The sequence below is a fragment of the Vulpes vulpes genome, chromosome 14 (genome assembly GCF_048418805.1).
Source record: "Vulpes vulpes isolate BD-2025 chromosome 14, VulVul3, whole genome shotgun sequence".
NCBI lineage: Eukaryota > Metazoa > Chordata > Mammalia > Carnivora > Canidae > Vulpes > Vulpes vulpes.
Window position 1 is genome coordinate 120,737,097 of NC_132793.1, and position 22,693 is coordinate 120,759,789.

At 34.7% G+C, this 22,693-nt stretch overlaps 1 protein-coding gene across 2 annotated transcripts in view; it reads left to right on the top strand.

Moving 5' to 3' along the window:
* The window catches only part of PDS5A (PDS5 cohesin associated factor A), a 154,887-nt gene that overhangs the window by 105,273 nt on the left and 26,921 nt on the right, over positions 1-22,693 (top strand). For both annotated transcript variants that reach the window (XM_025997865.2, XM_025997874.2), the window contains exons 19-26: positions 1,465-1,625; positions 4,548-4,671; positions 5,524-5,682; positions 8,139-8,207; positions 9,281-9,417; positions 12,079-12,202; positions 12,503-12,707; positions 13,215-13,329. In XM_025997865.2, coding sequence (XP_025853650.1) covers positions 1,465-1,625; positions 4,548-4,671; positions 5,524-5,682; positions 8,139-8,207; positions 9,281-9,417; positions 12,079-12,202; positions 12,503-12,707; positions 13,215-13,329 — 1,094 coding nt within the window. The remainder of the gene's footprint in view (positions 1-1,464; positions 1,626-4,547; positions 4,672-5,523; positions 5,683-8,138; positions 8,208-9,280; positions 9,418-12,078; positions 12,203-12,502; positions 12,708-13,214; positions 13,330-22,693) is intronic.

Consider the following 22,693-nt stretch of genomic DNA (forward strand, 5'->3'; position numbering starts at 1 on the left):
TCATCTGGAGTAGTAGGATCGCTCACAGAAATTTTATGACAGCATCTGTCTGATCAGAGAATTTTTAAACAATTGCTAATCATATTTATATTCTTATGCCAAGGAATTCAGAGAATAGAGCAATTAGTAAGACTGGGTCAGACAAGACTTTGTGGACAAGATATGATTTAGTCTAAGGGAAGTGCTGTATCATCAAAGAAAATCATTCTTGGCATATATTAGGAATTGTTGGGAATCTAGCCTGACTAGAGAAAAAGATTGCTTTGGGGAGTAATTGGAGATTGTGGAATGCTATTGGAGCAGAAAGGTATTATCAGGGTCTTTCATTCGGGCTTTTAATATGATAACAGCACTTGACAGAGTAAAGAGGAGAGGAAATTGAAGGCAAAGAAATATTTAGATGATTACAATATGTAAACTGAAGGAGAAGAGACTAACCAATGCAGTGGACATGATATAGAAAAGAGTGATGGGATTGTATTGGAATGGTCTTAAATATAATGTTATGGGAAGAATTGATATGATGCTTAATGAGAAGTATTTTAAGTATATTTTTAATAATGAGATTATATTTTTAAGTAGTTTTTAAGAGTGAAATGAAATCATCTTTAAGAAACATCTTTAATGGGTTGATTCAGGTTTTCAGATTTGATTCTCCATTTTCTTTCTGTAAGTAATTAAAACTTTTATAAGGTATTATATTATCAACTTATTAGTAACATGTCAATATGTTTTCTAAATATTATGGACAAGAACCTCACCAAATGAGACAATCTCTATACTTTATAACCCAGTAAATAAATGCTAATTGAATAGTTGATGAAGACTAAATACTGCACCCCCTGCCCCCGACTTCTCTCTCTACTTTTAGCCCTTATTTCTGATACTATGCTAACTAAATTTTTTCCACTTCTTGGAAAGTAAACTTTGTAGACATGTTGTGTCTAAATTGCTGTAAATGTCTTAGTACTGGGACTTATGTAGGAATAAATAAGGGAATAATTATTTATGTTTGTAATCATGATAAAAGTTCACAATTATGGCTTGTTTATAGGTGTAACAAGTGAACTTTTTGTGATGGATTCCACTTAAAATACCCCTTATGGAGTATCTTTTTGCCAGCGAAATAAAGCTCTGTGTTAATATTTTGTTCACATCACAATACCACAATCCATAAGAATGGAGCCACATTTTCTGCATTCCCAGTATCAGAATAGATAAGGTGAAGAAGAAAATAAGGCAAGGGCTATAAATCAGCTCTCTTAAAAAATCTTCACAATATTTTTATTAATGTCTCATTAAATGTAATAAGTTGCAAAGGAGGCTATGAAATAAAATCTTCATTCCGTATGCTAGCATATACAGCCCAGTATTTTGAATTGTATTCATATTAGAAAATAATTCTCTTCTTTTAATGGATTAAAACCATTGTCTATACTTCTAAAGCTGTATCTATTCCTCTAGGTTCTGTCTTTCACACATCCTACCTCGTTCCACTCTGCAGAGACATATGAGTCCCTGTTACAGTGCCTCAGAATGGAAGATGACAAGGTAGCAGAAGCTGCTATACAAATTTTTAGAAATACAGGCCACAAAATAGAAACAGACCTACCCCAGATACGATCGTGAGTATATTTTTTCTCATGGTAAACACAAAAGTGTTTTAAGAGTGGGAGCCATACAGTCATTTTCCCCTTTCATGGAGGAAGATAGAAGAGAGGAAAGAGAACTTTTACTCAGAAGCTACTTTTCTGGTTGCAACTGGGTGACTCAATCAGTAGAGCAATTCTTGATCTCAAGGTCATGACTTTTAAGTTCCATATTGGGCTTGGAGCTTACTTTTTTAAAAAAAAAGCTACTTTTCTGTATTCTTTGTTTCATCTTTTCTCTGCTTTGTGCTCCGCCTCTACCATTAGAAGAACAAACAGAAGAAGAAATTAGGCAAAAGAACAAACTGAAATTTTGTCTATAACAGGATTATTTTTAAATACTAATAATCAAGAGTTTTCACAGAACTTAGAATTTGTGATTAATAACATCTTCCTTATCTATGAATGTTCGTTTTTTTTTCCTCCCGCTTATGTAAATTCAATAGCTGCTACCTTCATGTCTCATCAAAGAATGGGATAATCAAGTAGTGTGCTTTAATCGTGTATCTTATTAGTTGCTTGGTTGTTTGCAGTGGTGCTTTTATAATTTTAATCTCTCCCTCAAGATTACCTTTCCCCTTTCATCATAAGAATGAAATACATTTTTATACTTTTACTTTGGCATCTTAAAGAGGTTGCCTTAGGATCAAACTTGTGCTGAGAGTTTATATTTAGACAAAAGATGTGGGAGATGTCTTTTGGAGGAAAATCACATTGCTGATAGCTGTTGAATCAGATGTTCAGGGTATATGCAAATAGTTCTGGATATATCCAAATCAAACCAGTTTTTCTTCACAGGGTAATAATAGGACAAGAAGACTCCTGACTTCTAAAGTTTTTATTAAATTTGTGAGCTAACAGTTTAATTTGAGAAAAATAAGTCAATATTTATTGTACATTCTCTTCATTCTCAGAACTGTACTGGCTAACATAAAAGAATTACCACAATCAGTCCCTGTTTTCAAAGAGTTTATAGCCTAGAGATGATAATCTTTATATTTGTACATTGAAAAAAATAATTGGCATAGCAGGATAAAGTTTCTGGTGAGTTTTTCAATGTAGAGAAACCTTTTTTAAGGTAAAGGATTTATTCTTAAAGGAATTCCATCCCAAATGAAACAGTGGTAAGATGGGAATAGATAGAATAGTTAACTTTGGAGACGAGGAATAAAACCTCTTGTTCTTAAGAATAATGAAGAAAGGAAGGAGAGAATCATTTAAGAGCAGAGAAGCATGACAGTGCAGGCTTCAACAATCTTGATGGCATCTTTGGATTATAGCACACTAGACTAACAAGGAAAAAGGTTAAAGTTGTTATGTGTCATCATTTCATTAGGCTAAGAATTAATAATATGTTTAACAACAATTTGATTAATAATATGTCTTCCTTTGTTACTTGTGTTATTTATAAGAACTGTTACTTATAAATGAGTCTGTGGGGGAAAAAAAAAAGAATTAAACAGTGCTCAGTTAGGGAGACTAGTTGGGTATGGAAATCCCTACCTTACCATTCTAAACCTGCATACAAAGAAATGTGGAATACTCATAAATGTCAAATTAGATTTATACTGACTAACATACGTTCCAGTTTTTTTGGTTGAGGTGCATGACCCAGGATCTGGGGTATTGCTCTTAATGTCTAGCCTCCTGTTTTCATAAGAGGACCCTTTGTCACCATTGTATTTGACGCCAATGACCTAATAATCTAGAAAATAGGACCACTACAGTAAATGTATGACAAGTATCTTTTCTTAAATTTTCTTGCTTTAGATTTTCTTTTGATTAAAAAAAAATACATATATGTTCATTGTAAAAAGCTTAAACTTTAGGAAATGTAAAGGAGAAAAAGAGTCACTATTAACACTTCAATATTTTTTAGGAGTATTTTATCTGCTTGATGTGTATACCTGTTCTTTTATAAGTTGATACACACATGCTGTTTTCTTCATACAGTGTTTTCCCATATCAGCATTTAATACTTTAATGTGTATATTCATATTGCCTTATGGAAAGATTGTTTTACTTTGATCTTCAATGTCAATATGGAGGTTAAGTGCATGAATTTTGGAACAGAAGTACACCTCTTCACACCCCAACTCCACCAAATCCTAACTCTATTAACTTAAGTTTAAATAAATAATATTTTTGTGCTTTGGTTTTCTTATCTGTTTAATATAATAGTCCTCTTTGGGTGATTATGAGGACTAATTGAATTAATCCAGGTAAAAACACTTAAAATGGTGCTTGGCACAAGCTCTCAATAATCATTCAATGCTTTTATTACTCCTCTACCAATATATGTATGTCTGTATCCTTGCATACTGTGTTCCACTGGTATCATTTCAGTTTTTTAATAAAACTCGACCTTTTACTACTTTTTTCCATGACTGCTGTAAAATAACTGAATGGGATTGTGGAAGTAAAGCGGAAAATTAGGAGTATGTACTTAGAAGGTGAATATAAAAATAGCATGTGGCAAGTTTTAGACTATAAATTAAGGATGGCTTGTTTATTTCTCCATGTTCATGAGGTGTCTCTAAAACAAAAATTGTCTCCTGGAGTAGGCCTTTTCTCGAGACATTGTGTTTCTTGGATTATAGTTGGGGACAGATAAGGAGCTTTAAATCTTTCTATAGATGAAGTAATTTTTAAGAGTCTGCTCAGAGTGCCTGGCTAGCTCAGCTGATGGAGCATGCAAGTCTTAATCTCAGGGTCAGGAATTTGAGTTCCACTTTGGGTGTAGATTACTTAAATAAATAAACTTAAAAAAAAAATAAGAGAGGCTTCTCTATTAGCATACATCCAAACAGTTATGGGAAAGGAAGAAGGAGAAACCAAAAGAACTACTTGTGGTATATGGTTTGTTTTTTTTTTTAACTATGATATTATTTTTTACAGAACCTTAATTCCCATTTTACATCAGAAAGCAAAGAGAGGTACTCCACATCAAGCAAAACAGGCTGTTCACTGTATACATGCCATATTCACAAATAAAGAAGTCCAGCTTGCACAGATTTTTGAGGTATATATAATATATAGGATGTGTTTGTGTTGATTTTTATTTTTATGCTGTGTGGTTTGACCAAGATAGAAGGTAGTTTTTTTTTTTTAAGCTATTTAATCTCACCCTAGTCTATAAATTCTATGAGTAGGGATTCTCTTTCTCTTTTTTTTTAAGTACTGTATTCTCAGCCTCTAGATCACATTATGTGTTCAAGTACTACATATAGAAGAATATTTTGTGTGTTTGTGTTAGAATATTTTACTTAATTTTAGCTTTATTGGCTCAGTGGTCCACATAACCTCAGAAAGTATAAGTAGGTAACTTTGAACTACCCAGTTTAAAGTACCTGACAACGCTACCTGAAAATTAGTCCTGTTTGTCTTTTCTTATGTATAATCCTTGGCCTGATTCCACTACTAGAAAGGTACTAAGAGTAAGTAAGATCAATTAGTACTCTTATGTGTTATTATAAATTGGATATAGTATCAACAGGACCCAGTGAATGCTTATTTATGGTCTGTGGTCATTTAAAATGTCCCTACAGGATAAGAAATCCAATAATAAAACAAGCCTATTAATGTAGGCTTTTAATGCTAATTTGATGATACAGAAATGTTCTTGTTTTTACTTCTGCCTTTGATATGTTCTTTATTTTTCCCCCTTTCTGGATTCTTTCAATCTCCCTGAATTTCAGTAGTTGAACTAAGAATCAAGCATCTAATATGGCTGAAGTTACTTTTGATCATATCATTACAACAGATTTGTTTGAGCACAATAAATTTAAGAATGTCAGGAACATTTACTGTTTCCATAGAATGTCTAGATTTTTATAAGACAAAACTGGTAATTTTGACTATTTTATTTTTATAGCCACTCAGTAGGAGTCTGAATGCTGATGTACCAGAACAACTTATTACTCCGTTAGTTTCATTGGGCCACATTTCTATGTTAGCACCAGATCAATTTGCTTCCCCAATGAAATCTGTAGTAGCAAATTTTATTGTGAAAGATCTGCTAATGAATGACAGGGTAAGTTTATAATTTAATTAAATTTAGAATAATGAGGCTAAAACTGTTTATATCTTTATTACAGAAACATTTCTGCTTCTCTTATTTTCCTTTTCAATTATTATGTTTTCATTCCTTATTTATTTATTTAAATTTCCAAATGACATCCTAACTTCATGTAGCTATTACAAGAACTTAACATTTAAGAAAATAAAAATGAGAACATGAGATGGATGAATCATGAAGTAAAAAATATAAGTCAAATGCTATTATCCTAACATTTGAAGGACAATTTACTGGAATGCTAGAATTTTATTTTATCAGATGTTGTTAAAAATATAAGTGGATTTTTAACTAATGTTTTGAAATATAATGACATTGCATTTTTGGCATGAGGCCCATATTCTATTTTAGTTATTGAAGTGTGTGGGTTGGTGGGTATGTGCACGTGTATGTGCGCGCATGCTAATTTATTAGCCCTGGGTTGGAGCCTGGGAATTTATAGCTTGAAAAGGCTCCCCAAGTGATTCCTGAAATACACTTCTGATTAAGAATCACTGCTTTACCAAATAGATGTAATGAAGTTTATGGCCTACTTGGTCAAGGAGTGGATGACATTCAATGCAGTGCCAATTTGTCCAGCTTACCTATTCCTTCCACATGATCCAATAGTCTTGAAGCCTTTGATATCCAAACTTAGAAAGACATTTGCCAATGCATTCCATTCTCTTTAACTTCCCCGATTTGGATGTAATAGACAAGAATGGAAGAGCATGGCTTAAGTGTCATTTCCCACTTAACATTTTCGCTGTTCATTGCACTGTTGATAGATGTGAATAGCAACAAACGTGAAATTTAAGACACCTCTTAAATACCTAGATTGTAGTTTAAGGTGGCTCTTTTTTGTTTGCGTGGTAAAATTTTATATATAATATAAACTTTTGGCATTTTTGCCATTTTAAAGTGTACAGTTCACTTACACTAATACACCAGCATTCCTATATTTGTTGTTGGGTTGGTGTTTTTGTTTTGTTTTGTTTTGTTTTTTAAAAAACAAGTTTAATACCGTGTACGCCTACTGTATACCCAGGAAAGCCAAACAGCTCTCCAAAATGACCCAAACCACCACCTAAAATATGTACCCACATTGTTGTGAAACTGTCACCACCATTTTCTCAAAACCTTTTTTTTTTTTTTTCCTCAAAACATTTCAATCTCAGACAGAGACTCTGTATTCATTAACCAGTAATCCCCATGGTCTCCTTCCCACAGCCTCTGGTAACGTCTGTTGTACTTCTGACTTTGAATTTGCCTCTTCTGGATGCCTCTTATCATACAATATTTGTCCTTTTGTGCCTGGCATATTTCACTTAGCATCATGACTTCAAAGTTCATTTGTATTATGTATCAGAAGTTCATTTTATGCAAAATGATGTATGTATAGCCTACATTTTGTTTATTCATCTGTTGATGGACAGTTGGGTTTCTTCCCACCTTTTGACTTTTACAAATAATGCTGATCTGAACATTTGTGACCTTGTTTTCAGATCTTTTTGGTATATACTAAGGAATGGAATTGCTGAGTCACTTGGTCATTCTTTGTTAAACTTTTTGAGGGACCACCAAACTATCTTCCACAGTGACTGTACCATTTTGCATTCCCACTATCAAGGCACAAGTCTTCCAATTTCTTCACGTCTTTGCCAATACTTACTCTTTTCTGTGTTTTTGATAATGGCCTTTCTAGTGGATGTGAAGTAGTATCTTGTGGTTAGGGTTTGTGTTTCTTTCCCTAATGACTAACAATGTAGAAGGTTGTTTTTGTTTTTGTTTTCCCATGTGCTTTTATGCATTTGTGTATCTTCTTTGGACATTTAAAGTCCTTTGCATGCTTTTAATTGGGTTGTTTATTGTTGCTGAGTTGTCAGAATTTTTTGTATATTTTGAGTATTAAACCCTTGTCAGATATTTGTCAAATCAAAGATCATGAAGATTTTCCCCTGTATCATCTTCTTAGGATTTTAATAGTTTTAGCTCTTAAATTAATAGATCTTTGATCTATAGCTCTATATTGAGTTAATTTTTATGTGTTAGAAGTTCATCTTTTTTTTTTTTTTTTTTTTTGGCTTGTGGATATCCAGTTTTTCCAGTACCATTTGTTGAAGTAATTGGTCTTAACCTTGTTAAAAATCAATTGGCCATATATGTGAGGGTTTTCTGGGTTCTCTGTTTCATTCCATTGGTCTATATGGCCATATATGTCAGTACCATCCATTTTGTCTTAATTACTATAAGTTTGTAGTAAGTTTTGAAATCAGGGAGATCAAGTCCTCCAACTTTGTTCTTCTTTTTTCAAGTTCTGGTGACTTTCCGCTAGGTTTCCTAGAGCACTGCATTGTTCGGCATGAAAAACTTAATGAAGGAAACCTTAAAATTGCTTTTGTTTTTAAGAGTTAAATATATTCAATTGTCTATAGTCAACAGGTGAGAAGAATGGAAAATTATGGTCTCCAGATGAAGAGGTTTCCCCCGAAGTACTAGCAAAGGTAAATTTGTATAGGCCTTGATAACTTTTGTGTTGCATGAAGTACTTATTTTTAAATCAAAAGTTATGTTTCTCAAAGAAATTGTAGTCCTCATTGAGTTGTTTACATATAGATACATGTCAGCATCTTCTGTAGAACTTCCTGCTTGCTAAATTTCAGTGAGGCTGTTTTACACAGAAATTTGTGGAATGTTGATGCTCAGAAGCATCTCAGATCTAACCTCACTACAACTCTACAAAAATAGGAATATTAACTTGGCAAAACAGATGCTTGTCATCAAATTGGTAACTTTAGATACATACAAAATTACTTCAGTAAAGGTAATTTTTAAAGTGTAATATTGGGATTGAAGCAAGACTCATTTGTTACCATCTTCATTGATAATATTTTTCACCCTTTGTAGCTTCCTAGTCGTGTTCCATCAATTCCTTTTTCCTTTTTATGATAAATATCGTAAATAGCACCTAGATCCTTTCGCTAGTTCTTTCATGTGTATTGGTAGCGTTCTTTTGAGTATAAACTTCCAAGTAATTATGACCACAAATAATTATGCAATCTTCTAGTTTTTAAATCAGGATAGTCAGATAGAATCAGACTTAATGATTTCTTCAAGATACTTCTTGCAGTACTTATAAAAAAATTAACATCTATCTAAATAGCTCATTTTAATCACTATACTAGGTATAGTTTAAAAAGTTACTTTTAAACAATGTATTTTCAAATAATTTGAAAATCTTGGGCAAGTGTGAAAAGCCTGGGTTCACAAGCCAGAGTTTAGGCAAATTATCCATCGTAGTAATGTGTCTCGTTGCCTTATCTATTGGAAATAAAAACACTTGCCTTGTAAGCTTGCTTGGGACATCAAATAAGTTAATGTACAGTTCTGGGAAAAGTGCATATTATAGATTAAAAGAATAAATATTCTTACTGTTATCATTATCCCACAGACATTTTTAATAAAACATGTCTACCAGCAATTAAGCAACCTCACTAATCTATTTGACATAAATTAATCTTCCATCTAATTGGAATTTTAAGTTCCTTTCTTTTTTTAGCATGTTAATATTTTATAGGTACAGGCAATTAAACTTCTGGTAAGGTGGCTGTTGGGTATGAAAAACAACCAGTCTAAATCTGCCAATTCAACTCTTCGATTATTATCAGCGATGTTGGTTAGTGAGGGTGACCTGACAGAGCAAAAGAGGATCAGGTGAGATCTTTCTTCCTTTCCAATTTTTACAGCTCAAAATGTTGGTAGAACTTACATAGGAACTATTTACCTAATTAATATTGAATCTTGTACCATATGCTTCAGGATCAGAATTTTTTTTTTTAATATTTTATTTAAATTCAGTTTGCCAACACTCAGGATCAGATCTAATATACTCACTTGGGGTTTTCATCTCAATGATGGAATGTTTCTTTTCACTTTTAAAGACCAGATTTTTCTAGTAAATGTTTAGTTGTAATCATTATATGTTACAGTTGGCTTCAAAATTTAGTTTACTTAAGCAAATATCTGTTGAAATACTACTCTTTTCAAAACACCATGAAAGGCATTGCAGCGAAAACAAGTAAGATTCAGTTCCTACCTTTTGCCCCTGTAGTATAGTGATTGAATAAGTGGAGTGACTTGGTACTATGAAAGGAATACAAGCTTCAGTGGAGGGGTTTAAAGGAGGAAAAGTTACAGCCTTTCTGGTGGTTTGCAAAAGATTAAAACAGGGTTCTGTGAATGAGAAAAACAAATTGTTTCCATTTCTACACATTTTCACTGTTTTGGAAATCACCATTTCTTCTTTCTATTCATTTTAAGATGAAAATAAAAACAAATTTTTCATGATCGTATTTGTTTCAAATTCTTGACTTAAGGGTCCAGGAGTACCAACAGATAAAACTATAGAATTCTGCTTGTGATGTGTTCCTCCTCTAAAATGTGTTATTACAGGTTACATTTAACATAAATTTAAATTTATGCGTTCATTATTTATTGAGCACTGTCATCCTAGGTACTGCTGTGCTTTATTTAAAGGTATAAAATCTCTCCTTCCAAGAATATGCATTCAGTGAGGAGATTTGGAATTGAGCAAATTATAGTAGAGATGATGAATGCTTTGATAAACTGAAGAAAACCATGGAAAATTATCTTAATCATAGAATAAGCCAAGGGTAGTTTTTGTAGGAACAGATTAGAAGATTAGAGCCGAGTTAGGGATAATGAGAAGTTTTATATTTGGGGAAACTATGGCAAAGGCTTAATAATGAGCTCTTAGAAATCAGTGATAAATAGGCAGGATCTCCAATAGAGATAGAGACTATAAATTATCAGTTTACCTTTTAAAAAATGTTTAGCATCACTAAATACATTAAATACAGCTTAAACTTAGCAATACCTCCTGCCTCTCAAATCAGCAAAAATATTTTTTAAAGTAATCACTTTTTTTTTTATGGGTTCAGAGTAATGGGTCTCCTCATTACTCCTTTGAACATAAATTGGCACAATCTTGGCTGGATAGTTTGGTATTTTGTGTCTAGATCCTTATAAATGTTACCATTTTGACTATTTTTATACTCATGAAATAAAGGAATCTTACGAATACATATATACGGACATGTTCTTTTCATCATTGTTTATCATCATAGAAAATAGGCAAATGGTTAATTGTGGAACACACATAAATCATGAAATAATTAGGCAAGTCTTAATTAGGTATTACATATCCCATGGTTTAACTTGGGCTCTAGAATCAGAAACTTCTACAACTCTACACTCCCATTTACTAGCTGTGTGAACTTATATAAACCACTTTTCTAAGCCTCAATTTCCTCATCCTACAGAGTGAAAATTAAATGAGAAAAAGCCTGTGACAGTTTCACACACTGACTAGCACAGACTTAAGCACCCAGATGGTAGTTACTTTTATTTAAATTCCTGAATTATTTGTCTTAGAAGCCATTTGAAGTTCCCTCAAGAATATCAATGTTCACTTTGATAATCCTATTGTCCAAGAGTGCCATGTTTTCTCCTCTTGTATGCTAATGGTGGACTCCGACAGCTTTCCACATTTCCTGAAGTCTTCAAAATGTCATAACCATAGTATGTTTCACATAGAAGTTGAAATAAAACTGTCCTTTCATCCCATTCATTGTCACATTTTACCATTTAGGTAATAAACTACTGGGCATACTGGGCCGGACTGGGAATGCTGGACTTCCTTTTTTTTTTTTTTTTTTTTTTTTTGCTACAAAGTCTGCCCCAGAGACTAGTAGCCCAGATAGATACTGGCTCTCATTCCCATATTCTTTCCTTTTAGATATTTTTCTGATACCTCCCCTTCTGTAGTGTAAATCAACTCCTAATTGCTAGCCCCTCTATTTCATCAGACGTGTAGGCTTAAGCTAGATTTCTGGGGGGGGGGGGGGGGTGAGTGTATGTGTGTATATGCATATGCATGTGTATGTACATGCATTTAAAAACTAGGAAATATGGATGATTTAATCAAGTTTTCTACAATGGATGTGTATTCCTCTTAAAATGAGGAATACCGTTCCTGATGTAAATGGTTCTTACTGACATTGGAATTAGTGTTAAGTTGTGATCCTAAGCGGAGCTGCTTGGCTGTGGTAGAGGATCTACACTAGAACATAACTAAAAATGAAGATAAATAAATTTGTCGTTAGTCACAATGATTTGAACCTTTTTCCTTGCGTTGAGTTCAAGGACTCAAAGTAGTTTTCCCAGATATTTGTACATTATGTCAACTTAAGCATAAATTATGCTAAAGACATTAACACACAAAAAGGGATCAAAACATTGTTGTGAATGATAATGGTTATAGGAAATGTTTATTTCTTTTTTGTTTGTTTATAGTAAATCTGATATGTCTCGCTTGCGATTAGCTGCTGGTAGTGCCATAATGAAGCTTGCTCAGGAACCTTGTTACCATGAAATTATAACTCCAGAACAGTTTCAGCTCTGTGCACTTGTTATTAACGTAAGTACTCCTCTTATTTTTGTCAATCACTTGGCCTTCAAAGTTAAATACATTTACTTTCTGTGGATACAGATCCATTTGCTGTGTGCACAAAAGGAATTGCTATTACAACTATTCTAAGTATCTTCTAAGTATTGTTTTTTATTCTCCAGTATAATTACCATTATTTTTTAAATGAAGACATTTGAAACAAACTGCTCTTTAATGTTTGCCAGTTTTTTTCTTAACTAGGTTATTTTGTCATGATTTTAAAAGTACTAACATTTTTATTCAAGTATTTATGGTTTTGTGCTGCTGTAGGATGAGTGCTACCAAGTAAGGCAGATATTTGCCCAGAAGTTGCATAAAGCTCTCGTGAAGTTACTGCTGCCATTGGAATATATGGCGATCTTTGCCTTGTGTGCCAAAGATCCTGTGAAGGAGAGAAGAGCACATGCACGACAGTGTTTACTAAAAAATATCAGTATACGCAGGGAGTACATTAAACAGAACCCCATGGCTACTGGTAAGTAATTTTGAAAGTTCCCAGTGTGCCAGTGTATCTTGTCAGTATATCAGTTTGTAGGTGGGGTTTATTTCATATATTTCCATTGTAGTGTATTTATAATAACACCATAATTTTTGTAGAATGCTATTCCTGTAGTTGTGATATACTTAATGTCTAAAATCCTGGTTTCTCAGTCCTATTTATGGTGTAAAAACACTGTTTAGGGAAATTGCATTTTTCTTAGGGAATCAGCAGTGTGGCTTGATTTAAATACTTTGCTCGGGTGTCAGAGAATAAAGAAGTATTTTCCCAGCTTTACCAAGGTCCCACTGTATAATCTCAAATTATCCTTTTGGCTTTAATAGCTTTCAACACTGACATGTATTTCAGTATCATCTGGATAGCATGTTGCCTCTAATTTTAAATAATTGAGGAAAAAGATGGAAACTGAAGTAGATTGCAAACTAGAGAGGGATTTTATAACAGCTGTTATTATTATTGTTAATAATAATGTTTTCACTTTAGAGAAATTACTATCACTGTTGCCTGAATATGTAGTTCCATACATGATTCACCTGCTAGCCCATGATCCAGATTTTACAAGATCACAAGATGTTGATCAGCTTCGTGATATTAAAGAGTAAGTCGTATTGATTTTCAAGAATTTTAAAAATTATTTTTACTTATTGAAAAGATAATTTTTTTGTATTACTATTCCCATTAGAATAAAAACTCCTCTGTAGTTTATTTATTATAAGTTTCATCTTACAAAATTTTTCTCACCTGACAAGTTCTTTTTGATTCTTTTGTTTCCTGTTTGCAATTAGCTGAGTCTTTGAAATAGGTTGGTTTGGTTATTTTAGTTTTTATATTATTTTTACTATTTGTATTAAGATGGTTTTAAGTTACCTCATTTCAATAATTTAGAAAGCCACGTAGTAAAATTTTTCTCCTTGAAACTGAACTTTCAAACTCAAAAGATAATGCCTTAAAAATATACATGTACAAAAATATATATACATATTCTGTGGCAAGATTATGGTAATACAAAATGAAGTTTGTTAACACCAGTCACAGATTTGTATCTAGTAGAAAGACGGCAAGTAAACAATAATTAAAAAACACTGTTGAAGAAGTGTTATTTATGTAAAATAGGACTTTACATGATAGAGTGAAAGAGTGAGAGGCAGCCTAAGTTTGCCTACAAATGACCTCCAAGAGACTTTTTTTTTTTTTTTTTTTACGGAAAAACAAGGATTGATTTATTTTCCTTTTAAATCCCACACCACAACATTTTACTGAAGTGAAGTGATTTTAATCTACAGATACAAAGACTAAGTGATACTCAGAATATTTTTTACAAGTTTAATTTTAAAATAGATTTGAATTCACAACAGGTCCTACAGTGATTTCAAAAAATCAGGCACTCCAGAACACAATGTGGAAGTGTAACAATTATGTGATGACTTTTTTTTTTTTTTTGCAATGACTTCTTAATAGTCCAAGGGTATAAAGACCTTTGAAAGAAATTAGTTTTTCTACAGTATTAACTCCAAAAAGCTATTCTCCTTTATAGATGACAACATTATTGTCAGTTTCATATACTTCTACTTTATAAAGAACTCCCAGAGGAAGAAATTTCTGGAGGTTTTCCCAGATATATATAGCTATATTTTCTGTCGTGCTTACAGCATCTGCAAAGCATGGCACATCCAGATCCAGATTCTAATGATCAAGGGCCTTCATAATTGTCTCCTCCATGTACTCTTTGAGGTCGGTCAAATTCATAACCATTCCTGTAATTTGATCAGTCTTTATAATTGTGCCCATAGTCATTTGGATTGTTTAATTTCCCAAATGTTTTCAGGTTTTCTTCATTACTCAGAGATTTGCTGAGTAATGGGTTGCACTGAGGAAGACAAGGTGGAACAGTTGTGCCCAGCAGCGACCGCATTGATTGCCTTGCCTCCAACCTTCAAGAAACTTTAAACCAATATTTACTTTCTCTTCTGTTACTATGATTTTGCTTTGTACTCTTAAATTGTAAGCTTCAACTTGTATTTAAAAGTATTAAGATTTTTGTATGTGTGACCTTATTCCTGATCTTATTTAAGGATATAATCAACATTTATCTCTGCCTCCTGCAGCTTTCATTACTGAAAACATGTCAATATCTTTTTTTTTTTAAGATTTTATTTATTTATTCATGAGAGGCACAAAGAGAAAGAGGCAGAGACACAGGCAGAGGGAGAAGCAGGGCTCCATGCAGGGAACCTGATGAGGGACTCAACCCAGGGTCTCCAGGATCACGCCCTGGGCCTAAGGCAGATGCGCAACCACTGAGCCACCCAGGTGTCCCAAAATGTGTCAATATCTTCATTGAAAGAGATGTTATATCTTGTCCAACATTACTGTTAAGCACTGGGTCATGCTCCTTACATTTTGAAGTCTTGTCATTTCATTGTTATTTCCAATACATCATTCTAGTAGTATTGTCTATTCCAAATGCTTGAAAATAAGTCTGCATTTTTATTTTATCTTTTTATTTTTTTAAAAAGATTTTATTTATTTATTCATGATAGACATAGAGAGAGAGAGAGACGCAGAGACACAGGCAGAGGGAGAATCAGGCTCCATGCTGGGAGTTCGATGCGGGACTCGATCCCGGGACTTCAGGATTGTGCTCTGGGCCAAAGGCAGGCACTAAACTGCTGAGCCACCCAGGGATCCCCAAGTCTGCATTTTTTTTTTTAAGATTTATTTATTTATTTGTGATAGAGAGACAGACAGACAGACAGACAGACAGGAGGAGGAGAAGCAGGCTCCATGCCGGGAGCCTGACGTGGGACTCGATCCTGGGACTCCAGGATCACGCCCTAGGCCAAAGGCAGGCGCTAAACCACTGAGCCACCCAGGGATCCCCAAGTCTGCATTTTTAAAAATAATTTTCTTTAAGGTTTTTAGTTGATCTGTATTTTAGGAAGCCACATAATTAGGTTCTAGTCCCAGCTGTGTAATTAAATACTTCTCTGGCCCTCATTTGTACCTATAAAATGCAGGAGATAAAATAGTTAATTCCCATAATGTCTTCCAGTTCTTCATGTTTATTTTGTAAATATTTACATTTGTATTTACAAATTTTTTTCATTAAAAACCTTTAGTTGGGGGTATCCCAGAAAGCACTTCCATAAAATGAAAACATGATGTTTGACTTTGCCACAAAGTCTATGTTAGAGGACATTTCAGCATATTTCAGATTCAAAGCAGTCATGGAAGTAGGATTAAAATTAAGATAACTGTTGTGAAAAGAATATTGACGTAAAAGAAGTCATTGGAGTTAGAATTGAAATCACTGGCACATATTTTTTTGTTCTGTCTAGCGAGCAACATTTTTTAGTATCTTTAAACAGTTATTTTTAAGTTACCATGTCATTTGAAGTATTAAATAATATTTTTTCAAACTGGTCTTTAACATTGTGGAAGTTATTAACTTAATATTGTGTCACTATTTGCTTTGGCTTCAGAGTCTTTTACATAAATTTTTAGAATTATTTCTTCAAGTTCTGTGAAAAATGCAGAATTTTTTTTTAAGATTTTATTTATTTATTCATGAGCGAGTGAGAGAGGCAGAGAGAGAAACAGGTTCCATGCAGGGAGCCTGATGTGGTACTCGATTCCAGGACTCCAGGATCACACCCTGGGCCAAAGGCAGGCGCTAAACCACTGAGCCACCCAGGTGTCCCCTAAAAAATGCAGAATTGCATTGAATCTACACATTGCTTTGAAATAGTATGGATATTTTAACAATATTCTTCCCACCCAAGAACATAGAATATCTTTCCATTTTTGCATTTTTCTACACATTGCTTTGAAATAGTATGGATATTTTATTTTATTTTATTTTATTTAATTTTTATTTATTTATGATAGTCACACACAGAGAGAGAGAGAGAGGCAGAGACACAGGCAGAGGGAGAAGCAGGCTCCATGCACTGGGAGCCCGACGTGGGATTCGATCCAGGGTCTCCCGGAGCGTGCCCTGGGCCAAAGGCAGGCACCAAACTGCTGCGCCACCCAGGGATCCCTGGATATTTTAACAATATTCTTCCCACCCATGAACATAGAATATCTTTCCATTTTTGCATTTTTCAGTATCTTTCATTAATGTCTTACAGTTTATAATATATAAATCTTTCATCTTCTTGGCTAACTATATTCCTAGATGTTAGGAATTCTGGGTGTACTTATAAATGGGAATATTTTCTTAATTTCTCTTCTGATAATTATTAGTGTAAAAAATACAATATATTTTTGTGTATTTTGTATTCTGCAACTTTATTGAATTTAATAGTTCTAACAGTTTTTTTTATGAAGTCTTGAGTATTTTTTGTATGTAATATCTCATCTGCAAATAATGACAGTTTTACTTCTTTCCAATTTGGATGCTTTTTTTTTTTTTTTTTTTACTTGCCTGATTGTTCTGGCTGAGATTTCTAATACTCTGTTGAATAAAAGTGGTAAAGTGGTAAAGAGTGGAAAAAAACAGACATTCTTGTCTTACTTCTGATCTTAGAGGAAAAGCTTTCAGCTCTTTACCATTGAGTATGTTATATGTGCTCTTTATTATCTTGATGTATGTTCCCTCTATACCCACTTTGTTGAGAGTTTTTATCATAAAATGATACTGAATTTTGTCATTTACTTTTTCTGCATCTATTGAGATCATTGTATAATTTTTACCCTTCATTTTGTTAACGTGGTATATACTACATTGATTCATTTGTGGATGCTGAACTATCCTTGAATCTCTGTAATTAATCCCACTAAGTCATGGTATATGATTCTTTTAATGTACTGTTGAATTCAGTTCGCTAATATTTTGGAGAGAATTTTTACGTCTGTGTTCATCAGGGATATTGGCCTCTAGCTTTTCTTTTTTGTGGCATCCTTGTCTGGTTTTGGTAACAGGGTAGTGCTGGCCTTGTGACATGTTTTGGAAGAGTTTCCTCCTCTTTTCTGGATGAATTTGAGGATTGGTATTAATTCTTCCTTGAGCGTTGGTAGAATTCACCAGGGAAACCATATGGTTCTAGACTTTTGTTTTTTGGGTGGTTTTCAAGTACTGTTTCCATCTTCTTACTAGTAATTGGTCTTTCAGATTTTGTATTTCTCCATGATCCAGTCTTGGTTAATTTACATATTTCTAGGAAGTTATCCATTTCTTCTAGGTTGTTCCATTTGTTTGCATATGAGTTTTCATAGCATTCTGTTATGATCCTTTGTATTCTGTGATATCAGTCATAACTTTGAGTAGTCTTTTTTTTCTGGTCAGTCTGGCTCAGTTTTTCAAAGAAACAGTTCTTAGTCTCATCAAGAGATTGATTTTTTTCCTATTGTTATTTTAGTCTATTTCATTTATTTCTTCCCTAAATTTTGTTATTTCCTTACTTCTACTAACTTTGGCCTTCGTTTGTTCTCTTTTTCCCCCTTCTTTAAGGTGTAAACTTAGTTTGTTCCTGGAGGTAGGCATTTATTGCTATCAACTTCACTGTTAGAACTTCCCTGTTAGATGCTTTTGCTGCATCCTGTAAATTTTGTTATGTTACATTTCTATCTTTGTCTCAAGGTATATCCTTTATTTCTCTTTTGATTTTTTTTCCTGATCCACTGGTTGGATGTTGTTTAATCTCTACATACTTGTGAATTTTTTAGTGTTCTTTGTATAGTTAATTTCTGGTTTCATACCATTATAGTCGAAAAAGATGCCTGATATTATTTCAGTCTTAAAATCACTAGGACTTTGTTTTGTGGCCTAACATATGATCTATCTTAGAAATGTTCCATGTGCACTTAAGAAAAACATGTTTTGTTTTTTTTTTAGAAAAACATGTATTTTAAAAAAAAGAAAAACATATTTGTTGCTTTTGTATGGAATGTTCTGTAAATATCTATTAAGTCCATCTGGTCTAACACATCGTTTAATCAATGTTTTCTTTCTTTTTTTTTTTTTTTTTTTTTAAGATTTCATTTATTTATTCACAAGAGACACAGAGAGAAAGAGGCAGAGACACAGGCAGAGGGAGAAGCAGGCTCCATGCAGGGAGCCCAATGTGGGACTCGATCGCGGGTCTCCAGGATTACACCCTAGGCTGAAGGCAGTGCTAAACCGCTGACCCATCAGAGCTGTCCAGATCAATGTTTCCTTATTGATTTTTCTGTCTAGATGATTTGTTCATTGAACTAATAGAGGCATTAGAGTCCCTATATATAATAAATTATAATAATTATCTAAATACTATTATTGTATTTCTCCTTTTAGGTCTGGTGCTTATATGTTAGGTGCTCCTCTGTCGGGTGCATAAATATTTACAAAAGTTAAATCTACCTCTTTGTTGTTCCCTTTCTCATTATATAACACTCTTTTTTGTGTTTTATTTTGTGTTTTATTACAAGTCATTGTTTAAAGTATTTTGTCTGATACAAGTGTAGCTACCAGAGTTTTATTTTGGTTTGTATTTGCTTGTAATATCTTTTTCCACTTCTTTTTTTTCTTTTTAAAGACTTTATGTATTTGTTCATGAGAAACACAGAAAGAGAGAGAGAGAGGCAGAGACACAGGCAGGCTCCATGCAGGGAGCCTGACGTGGGACTCGATCCTGGGTCTCCAGGATCACACCCTGGGCTGAAGGCGGCGCTAAACCGCTGGGCCACCCGGGCTGCCCTCTTTTTCCATTTCTTCATTGGGTGTCTCTCTTGCAGGCAGCATATAGATGAGTCTTGTTTTTTATCCAGCCAGCCATTCTTTTTTTTATTATTATTACAGAATTTAATCTATTTACTTTCAAGGTAATTATTGATATGTATGTGCTTATTGCCATTTTGCTCATTGTTTTGTGGCTGTTTTTGTAGTTCTCCTCTGTTCCTTTAGTCTTTTGTTCACTTGCTTTGTGGTTTGATGACTTCCTTTAGTGGTATGCTTATATTCCTTCCTCTTTATCTTTTGGGTATTTACTATAGGTTTTTATTTATGGTTACCATGATGCTTACCTATAACAACTTATAGCAGTCTATTTTAAGTTGCTAACAACTTGTTTGATCCCATTCTAAGTCTCAACATTTTAACTCTCCTCCCCACGTTTTATGGTGTTGATTTTACATTTTGCATCTTTTTATCTTGTATTTCCCTTAACTAATTATTGAATCAAAGTTATTTTTATTACGTTTGTCTTTTAACCTTCATACTAGCTTTATAAGTAATTCCCTACCTTTACTATCCTATATATTTACCTTTCCAGTTTCACATGTGTTCTTGTTACCAATTAGGGCCCTTATTCGCCTGAAGAAGTCCCTTTGACATCTTTCCTACAACCAGTTTAGTGGTGATGAACTCCTTTAGCTTTTACTTTTCTGGAAAACTCTTTCTCTTTCCATTCTGGAAGATAATCTTGGAAGGTAGAGTATTCTTGGTTGTTTTCTTTTAGCACTTTGAATATATTGTGCTATATCTTCTTGGCCTGTAAAGGTTGTGCTGAAAAATCTGTTGATAGTCCTTGGGGATTCTCTTATATGTAACAATTTTTTTCTCTTGTTGCTTATAATATTCTCTCCTTGTCTTTAACTTTTGACATTTTAATTGTAATGTGTCTTAGTGTAGGTCTCTTTGGGTTCATCTATTTTGGAACTCTCTGGGCCTCCTGAATCTGGTGTATATCTCCTTCCCTACATTTAGGAAGTTTTCAGGCATATTTCTTCAAATAATAATTCTGCCTCTTCCTTTCCTTCTGGAAGCTCTTCTGGAAGAAGCAGCTCTTCTGGAAGCTTGCAGTTCAAATATGAGTCCATTTGATATCCTTTCACTTCCTGAAGCTATTTTCACCTTTTATATCATTATTTTTCTTTTGCTGCTCTGATTGGGTGAATTCCACTGCCTTATCCTTAGGTTGACTGATCCTTAATTTATGTTTCATATCTAGTCTGCTATTGAACCCCCTTATTATATTGTTTAGTTCCATTATTATATTCTTCAGCTCTATGATTTCTGGTTGGCACTTTGTTATAATTTCTTCCCTGTTGAAGTTCTCACTCTGTTCATCCAGTCTCCTCCCCAGTTTAGTGAGCATTTTATGACCATTACTTTGAACTCTTAATACATTTTCTTAGGTTCCTTAAGGGTTTTGTGTGTGTGTGTGTGTGTGTGTGTGGTTTTTTTTTAAGATTTTATTTATTCATGAGAGACACATAGAGGCAGAGGGAGAAGCAGGCCCCATGCAGGGAGCCTGATGTGGGACTCGATCTCTGGACCCAGGATTACACCCTGAGCCAAAGGCAGACACTCAACCACTGACTCACTCAGGTGTCGTCCCTCCTTAAGGCTTTTTTTATGAGGTTTTAGCTTATCTTTCACTTGGAACATATTCCTGTTTCTTCATTTTGCTTGACCCTCTGTATTGGTTTCTGTACAGTAGATGGAACATCTTTTCTAGTCTTGAAGGAATGACCTTGTACAGGAGTTGAACCTTCTCATTTGGTCCTTCCCCAGCTCTCAGTCATCCCTCAAAGCTTTGAGTGTGTCAAGCAGCCTGTTTTATTTTTAATAGTTCTCAGTAGTTAAGGATGTGGCAAGAGGTGTCAGTGTCCCATAATGGAGGATCTCTGCATCTACATTCAGGCTGACTGGAACCCAGACCTTTAGGCAGCTGCTTTTAAAAGTATGGAGATACATACAGTTCTCAGGGGCCACAAGCATAAGCCTCACTGACCACCAGAGCCAGGCAGGTATGGTATGTCCCCCTGGTGGCATTCATAAAAATAGAGGTTCCGGACAAGTATATGGCCTCCATTCTGGGAGATACCAACAAACTGGAGAAAGACCAAGAGCACCAAGATGGCATTTATAGCCTGTGTTCTTTAAGGAAGCACCAGAAGCCACTAAATGTTTGTGAAACCTGAGTCCTGCCCTTAGTCCAAAGCTCCAGGACCAATTGGCCTTTTCACAGGAAACTCAAGGTATGCCTTAGTCTATTGTCTGTGCAGCATCCTGAGGGTGGTAGCCTGCCAAGGGCCATCCCTCTGATGAACACAGTCCCTGGAAAATCCAGGATGCAAGCTCCTTCAGCCACCAGAGCCAAGTGATTAAGGGGTGCCCCCTGAGCATCAGGCACCAGATGGAAAGCCCCCTTCCAGGAGACACTGGCCCTCTGGAGCATGGCAGAGGGTGAGCATGAAAATTAGTGCCTGCCCTCAGAGGTCTCTGGAAAGGATATCAGTCAACCTCCAGATGATTGTTATCATTAGAAGTCTGCCCCTCAGATTCTGATGATTAGCTAATAGGCCTCCTGCACAGAAAGACTAAGCTCCTGGGTCAATTGCCTCTTGCTGTGCCCGGGAGGGATGGTAGCTGGTAGCTGTTTAGGCACTCTTTGTGCATTGGTTACAGTCCTTGGGGACTCATGAATGTACGCCCCATTGGCCACCAGTGTCAGGTGATGTAGAAGTATTCCTTGGCAGCAGTCACAAAAATTGGGGCACCAGGGGAGGGTTATGAACTCCTGTCTAGGTGATTATTATGCTCCCATGTGACCAGAAACGCAAACACCTCTGTTCTCTAGAGACAGGTGTTTAAGAGATGTCCTCTTGGGCAACACCCACAAAAGTCAGGGCACCAGACACATGTAAAGGTTCCCTTCTGGGAAACGGCAAAGGGAGAATGCTTCATCCCTGGAGAGTGTTCCAGCAGGCTTCTAGATGTGTAAGTTAATTTAGCTGCCTGCCCTTCAGGTGGAGGCTTTAAGCAGGTTAATGTTCTCCACTTTAAGCTTCTTCTGAGCTGGGCCCAGGGGCAAGTCAGTTCCAGTACACAAACCCTTTTTAGAGGCATTTCTCAGATTGCTACAGACTTGTGGGACCCACTAGGGGGACTCATCTCTTATGTTCCTATCTTAAAAGTTAGGGTGCCCAGTGTGGGGTTTGAACCTTTCACTCCTTAGGAAGAAGTTTCAGGTATT